The following is a 6,761-nucleotide window of genomic DNA, read 5'->3' on the forward strand; positions in this document are numbered from 1 at the left end:
ATCTCACAATGTAAAGGGAAGGCTTGAGCTGTCTTTGTAAGCATCCAGTCCTGCAGAGCATCGCAGATGGCCGGGATAATGTAGATCCAGGAGAAGTTCCTGCCCCAGCTGTGCCCTTTGCTCCAACCACAGGGGGCGCCCTCCTGACTCTTCATTAGTCTAGCCCTGGGGAGGTCACTGACGTGGAACACATACGTTTATGAAATCTCTTATTTTCAGCATGTAATTGTTATATGTTTATTCTCTTCTTCCATCTCAGAACAAAGAACCGCCATGAATAATGAAACTCGTCATTTAAAGACAGGTTTTTACCTTGTGGGAATTTCTGGGATTCCTGAAGTTAAGATTTTCCTTTTTATTGTCTTCCTTTGTATGTACATAATTACATTAGCTGGAAACATCTTCATCATACTGGTCTATAAATTAAGTCCCAACCTCCACAAGCCCATGTACTTCTTTCTGGCTAATTTTTCTGTTTTAGAAATCTTTTACATTTCATCAACTTCTCCCAAAATGTTATCAGATCTTCTATCGGAGTGTAAATGGATCTCTTTCTATGGATGTGCTGCTCAGTTGTACTGCGTCTTTTTTTTGGCCGGCACTGAGTTCTACCTTCTTGCAGCCATGTCGTATGACCGATATAACGCCATATGTCAACCACTTTTATACACCATCAATATGAACAAGAGAACCTGCGTTCAGCTCATTGCCGGATCATGGATTATCGGCGCGTCAAATGCTTTAATCCACACCATGTTCACGTTCTCCGTCCCATTCTGCAATTCTCATAAACTTAACAGCTTCTTTTGTGATGTCCCTGTATTATTAAAGCTGGCCTGCAAGGACACGTGGCTCAATGAACTTATCGTTTTCATCATTGGTGGAGCAATGGCTTCTGGTTCACTTATACCGACAATAATCTCTTATGTCAAGATAATATCAACAATCCTGAACATTAGCTCAATGTCCCGGAGGAAGAAAGCCTTCTCAACCTGTACTTCTCACCTAATAGTGGTTACAATCTTCTATGGCTCAGTCTTCTTTATGTACTTGAGGCCCAAATCAAGTTATGGAAAGGATGAGGACAAGTTGGTTGCTGTGATGTATACGGTCATTGCTCCTCTGTTGAATCCATTTATTTACAGCCTTCGAAATAAGGAAGTAAAAACTTCTGTTCAGAAAATATTTTATCGGATTTTGTCCAAGTTTGGCCATATTAATGAGAAACAGGGATGAGTCTTGATGAGTAAATCATTGGCTCTATGGAGAACAAAAAGTGGTGCCCACTCCATTACCGATTACCATCGCCTGTATTTCTGCCAACTTGCCAAGGATTAAAGAGCAAGTAAACCCTGATGGGTTTTTACTTCCTCTTTTTTCCCCTGCAAAGTAAAAGCATAATGGGCTAGTATGCATCGCATACTAGCCCATTATGTGACACCTGCAAAGAAGCCCGCGCTGTCCCACTGGTGGCCGCATCCACCTTCGCCCCTCTTCCTTCCGGGGCCCACACGGACTCCGGCTCTGTGACTGGTCAGAGTCACGTCATGTCACTCACACGCATGTGTGTGGGAGCTGTCAGTCACGGCACTTGCTAGAGAAGAAATGGCACGGAGGGCTGTTTCTTCACAGCGTATGCGCCAATGACATCATCAGCACACTACAATGTAAATATCTCCTAAAGGGCGCACGTTTAGGAGATATTTACAGTACCTATAGATAAGCCTTATTATAGGCTTACCTATAGGTACAAGTTCAGCATTAGGGGTATACAACCACCTTAAACTTGCCTCTAACAAAAGCTTGCCTTATACCGTGTACACATGAGCAGACCTTTCGACCGGACTGGTCCAACGGAACGAATCCGTAAGACAATCCGATCGTGTGTGGGCATCATCGGACCTTCAGCTGACTTTTTCTGTGAAAAATCAGACGGACTTTAGATTTGGAACATGCTTCAAATTTTTCCTCCGGAACTCCACTAGACCCAGTTTCTATCGAGAAATCCGCTCGTCTGTATGCCGGTCCAACGGACAAAAAACGACGCATGCTCTGAAGCAAATACGAGACGGAAGCGCTCGGTCTGGTAAAACTAGTGTTCGTATTGGAGCTAGCACATTCCTCACGCTTCTGTGATCGTTTAATGCAGCACATTATTGTCTTCTTTATAATGCTAGAAGAACAAAGTTGTTTTTGCTGTTCATATTCACACAGACTTCTCACAAACGGATTTCTAGATTATTTCTCTTGATCTCATGAATGATTTTGTATTTTTTAAAAGCCCAATCTCCATAATAATGTTTACAAATTTATTTTTTGAGTCATCTTTTATTTTTTATTTCATCAAGATCTTTTTTTTTATAATTATTTAAAAATAATTTTCTATTGATCTCCATAATTTTTGTTTTTTTTTGTGTGTGTCAAGTTACTACAATAACATTATTAATGTTTTATTTTTGTGTCAAATTAACACAATAACATTATCTTTTTGTTTTTTTTGTAACCTCAAGGAGGTTGTTGTCCCTTGTTAATTTGACATTGTCTTTTAGAAATGTATTTGAATAAAAACACATTGGCAAGTATTTTCAGAAAATAAAATATCCATTTATTCTGGTTAACAAAATAAAGAGGAAGGCAACGCTGGAGAAACTTTTGGAATTTGTGAAGCCTTTTGGCCCCAGGGCAGACATCAAGTCTGTGGAAAAGAAAATTGGGATCTTGAGGAGTCCATATAATAGATCACAATCTGGTCCAGGAATCCCAGAGATCAGGACCAGCAGCAGATGACATTTATGTCCCCAGGCTTTGGTACTACACCAGCCGGCGTCTTCTGTCAGACCAGACTGAACCCAGGTCATCACATTCTTCTCTTCATTGCAGCCTTCCCTCCATGCTGCCCTGCACCCTTCCCTGCACCCTTCCCTCCACGCTGCCCTGCACCCTTCCCTGCACCCTTCCCTCCACCCTTCCTTGCACCCTTCCCTCCACGCTGCCCTGCACCCTTCCTTGCACCCTTCCCTGCACCCTTCCCTGCACCCTTCCCTCCACCCTTCCCTGCACCCTTCCCTCCACCCTTCCTTGCACCCTTCCCCCCACGCTGCCCTGCACCCTTCCCTGCACCCTTCCCTCCACCCTTCCTTGCACCCTTCCCTCCACGCTGCCCTGCACCCTTCCCTGCAGCCTTCCTTGGAGGCTGTGGCTCTGGTGGTGGACTTGTGGAAGGAGGAGGAGGGGCTTGCTCATATATTTGGCTGTTGGCAGTTAACTCACCCCACAGCCCCTTGTGAAGGGCATCAAAAATAATTGTTTCACAGAGGAGGCTTTGGCCCTTCTCCAATTTGACCAACCTGCTCACTATATAGCAGCCATAGGCCTCTTCAGTGTTGGGGGGGCTCCTGAGGACATTCGTAGCTTCCCTTCCTGGGCCTTTTTGTATGAAGGCGTAGGGTAGGCACCTGCGATTGGGTGAGGCTCCTACTGGGCCCGGCCACCTCCTGGCTGACACTGGGCCTGACCACCTCCTGGCTGTCACTGGGCCCGGCCACCTCCTGGCTGTCACTGGGCACGGCCACCTCCTGGCTGTCACTGGGCACGGCCACCTCCTGGCTGTCACTGGGCCCGGCCACCTCCTGGCTGTCACTGGGCCCGGCCACCTCCTGGCTGTCACTGGGCCGGCCACCTCCTGGCTGTCACTGGGCCCGGCCACCTCCTGGCTGTCACTGGGCACGGCACCTCCTGGCTGTCATTGGGCCGGCCTCCTCCTGCCTGCCACTTTTCCACACCTTCCTCCTGGCTGAGCTCAATCCTGTGTATAAAAAAAGGTTTCATCAATCACACACAATTTTCAGCTCATGACTTGCAAATTCAATGTTAATACATATAAAAGGAGTATCATTCTGACCCCAGCATTTTTTCAAGCTGGTGACAAACATTTTTGGCCACTACTGTCAATTGATACATCATATTTTGGATAAAATCCGTAATAGGAAATCAATTATCACATCTAGTTAACATCATTAATATTAGGACACTAAATATGTCTAAAAATAATATACCTGGCTCCAGCTGGTCGCATCCGGTTCTTCCAGGATGGAAGGCCCAGGTTGTTCCTCGTCAGCCTCTGCTGGGGTGGAGGGAAGGCTGCAGGAAGGGTGGAGGAAGGCTGCAGGGAAGGGTGGAGGGAAGGCTGCAGGGAAGGTGGAGGGAAGGGTCGAGGGAAGGCTGCAGGGAAGGGTGGAGGGAAGGGTGGAGGGAAGGGTCGAGGGAAGGCTGCAGGGAAGGGTGGAGGGAAGGGTCGAGGGAAGGCTGCAGGGAAGGGTGGAGGGAAGAGTGGAGGGAAAGGTGGAGCGAAGGCTGCAGGGAAGGGTGGAGGGAAGGCTGCAGGGAAGGGTGGAGGGAAGGGTGGAGCGAAGGCTGCAGGGAAGGGTGGAGGGAAGGCTGCAGGGAAGGGTGGAGGGAAGGGTGGAGGGAAGGCTGCAGGGAAGGGTGGAGGGAAGGGTGGAGCGAAGGCTGCAGGGAAGGGTGGAGGGAAGGCTGCAGGAAGGGTGGAGGGAAGGGTGGAGGGAAGGGTGGAGCGAAGGCTGCAGGGAAGGGTGGAGGGAAGGGTGGAGGGAAGGGTGGATGGAAGGGTGGAGCGAAGGCTGCCAGGGAAGGGTGGAGGGAAGGCTGTAGGGAAGGGTGGAGGGAAGGGTGGAGCGAAGGCTGCAGGGAAGGGTGGAGCGAAGGCTGCAGGGAAGGGTGGAGGGAAGGGTGGAGGGAAGGCTGCAGGGAAGGGTGGAGGGAAGGGTGGAGGGAAGGCTGCAGGGAAGGGTGGAGGGAAGCCTGGAGGGAAGGCTGCAGGGAAGGGTGGAGGGAAGGCTGCAGGGAAGGGTGGAGCGAAGGCTGCAGGGAAGGGTGGAGGGAAGGCTGCAGGGAAGGGTGGAGGGAAGCCTGGAGGGAAGGCTGCAGGGAAGGGTGGAGGGAAGGCTGCAGGGAAGGGTGGAGGGAAGGCTGCAGGGAAGGGTGGAGGGAAGGCTGCAGGGAAGGGTGGAGGGAAGGGTGGATTGAAGGCTTCAGTGAAGGGTCAAAAGAGATTCCCTGGCTTCAGTCTGGTCATCAAGAAAACGTAGGTTTTTCGAAGTACCACGGCCTGGGGACATCCTCACATCCTTTGCTGATGCTCCTGATCACAGGGAAGCCTGGATCTTGTTATGCTCCTTCTTATACATATTCCTCAAGATCTCAATTTTACGTTCCAAAATCTTCATGGTTGCTTCTAGAATCAAAGTCTGCACAAATGCCAGAAGTCTCTCCAGCGTTACCTTCCCTACTGGTTTATTGTAATATGCACTGTGTTTGACCTCTCACAGATTCCTTATCTCCCTGTATTTGTCAATAAATAGGGACATGAATTCAGGGTCCTTAAACTTATTATTCATTTTTTCTGTAAGACAATACACAAGACAAAAACACTAATGTCAGCCTAAACTCTCATAATCTTATCCCAACATAGGCCTCAATCCGCAGTATAGGCCACTGATGTTCCAAATGTAATAATATTTACCTTCGTTTCAGACACTCGCAACTTCAGTTCCTCTTTCCTCCGCGCACAGAATGTACGCACGACACATGCGTGTTAGCTTTATATACACTGCGCATGCATGAAACTCCACCTGCGACGCCCGACCCTGACGTTCTTTTTTCACGAATATTCCCTGCTGCTTCTCTCTAAGGTGCACATTTAGGAGCAACATGGCGGAGACACAGCAGGTGTGTGTTAATTACTCCAGTAGCGAGAAAAGCCCGGAGCCTGAAACGTCCCGATCCAAGAAGAAGAGATTTGAGGCCTCCAATATGGCCTTTGAGGAAATGGTGGAGATGATGAACATCTTGCGGAGGAGCGATTATGATGGGAAGCATGGACCGTACACCCAGCCAAATTTGTGCAAAGCCAAAATCATGTCCAAAGTTGTGAAGACTCTGGAGCAGAATTTTGGGGTACGCCGCTCCAAAGACCAATTAAGGAAACGCTGGTCTGACCTTATTAAACTGAGGGAGCCGGATCAGTACAGAAGAATAAAGAAAGTGCTTCAAAAAAGTAAGTGCAATGTCGTGTGTTCCTATTCTGATTTTTAACAACAGAAAAATGGGGTTCCCCTGAGTGGATTTTCCCGGCATTTGCAGATAAATTGTAATTGTAGTAGCAGAGTAGCATGAGTCTGTACTCTGCTACTACATACAATTTATCTGCAAGTGCCGGGAAAATCCATTCAGGGGAACCCCATTTTTCTGTTGTCTATGTTTTATTGGATGTGGCACGGCCCCCTTTTCTCTTCCTAGGAGAGTTGGTCGCTCTTTTCCTATTCTGATTATTAACTTTCATGCTGCTCCATGTGCTTTTCTTTACTGTTGTACAGTTTTAAATTGCTACTTTCATGTTCGCGGACACAGTATTCGTTCGTAGGAAACATCGTTATTAGTAGAAAACATCGTTCGAAGGAAACATCGTTTGACAATATACGATGTATTTAGTTGATACAGGGTTTTAAATACATTTTTGGTCTTGCTAATTTGTCTTATTAAAAGAAGTTTAGGACATTGCTGTCTAGATGTCTTTGAAACTTGAATGAATAGCAAACTTTATTCTGTGGAATGTAAGGAGAGGACACTCAGCAGCAGTTTACACATCTGGACTCAGAAGCACTAGCGTGGGTCACCAGAGCACATTTTTTAGGGTAACCCACACAGGTGCTCCAGGGGATACTTGGGGTGTCTCCATCTGT

At 47.6% G+C, this 6,761-nt stretch overlaps 1 protein-coding gene across 1 annotated transcript; it reads left to right on the forward strand.

Moving 5' to 3' along the window:
* Window positions 1-273: 273 nt before the first annotated feature.
* Window positions 274-1,236, forward strand: LOC141111458 (olfactory receptor 5A2-like). The gene has a single exon (XM_073603752.1). It carries the CDS (start codon window positions 274-276, stop codon window positions 1,234-1,236), a length of 963 nt encoding a protein of 320 aa, XP_073459853.1.
* Window positions 1,237-6,761: the final 5,525 nt, after the last annotated feature.

Source organism: Aquarana catesbeiana, linkage group LG10 (genome assembly GCF_042186555.1).
Source record: "Aquarana catesbeiana isolate 2022-GZ linkage group LG10, ASM4218655v1, whole genome shotgun sequence".
NCBI classification, from domain to species: Eukaryota; Metazoa; Chordata; class Amphibia; order Anura; family Ranidae; genus Aquarana; species Aquarana catesbeiana.

What these genes read in the sequence shown, in the direction of transcription:
- LOC141111458 (XM_073603752.1), top strand. Translation starts at nt 274, where the DNA reads ATGAATAATGAAACTCGTCATTTAAAGACAGGTTTTTACCTTGTGGGA.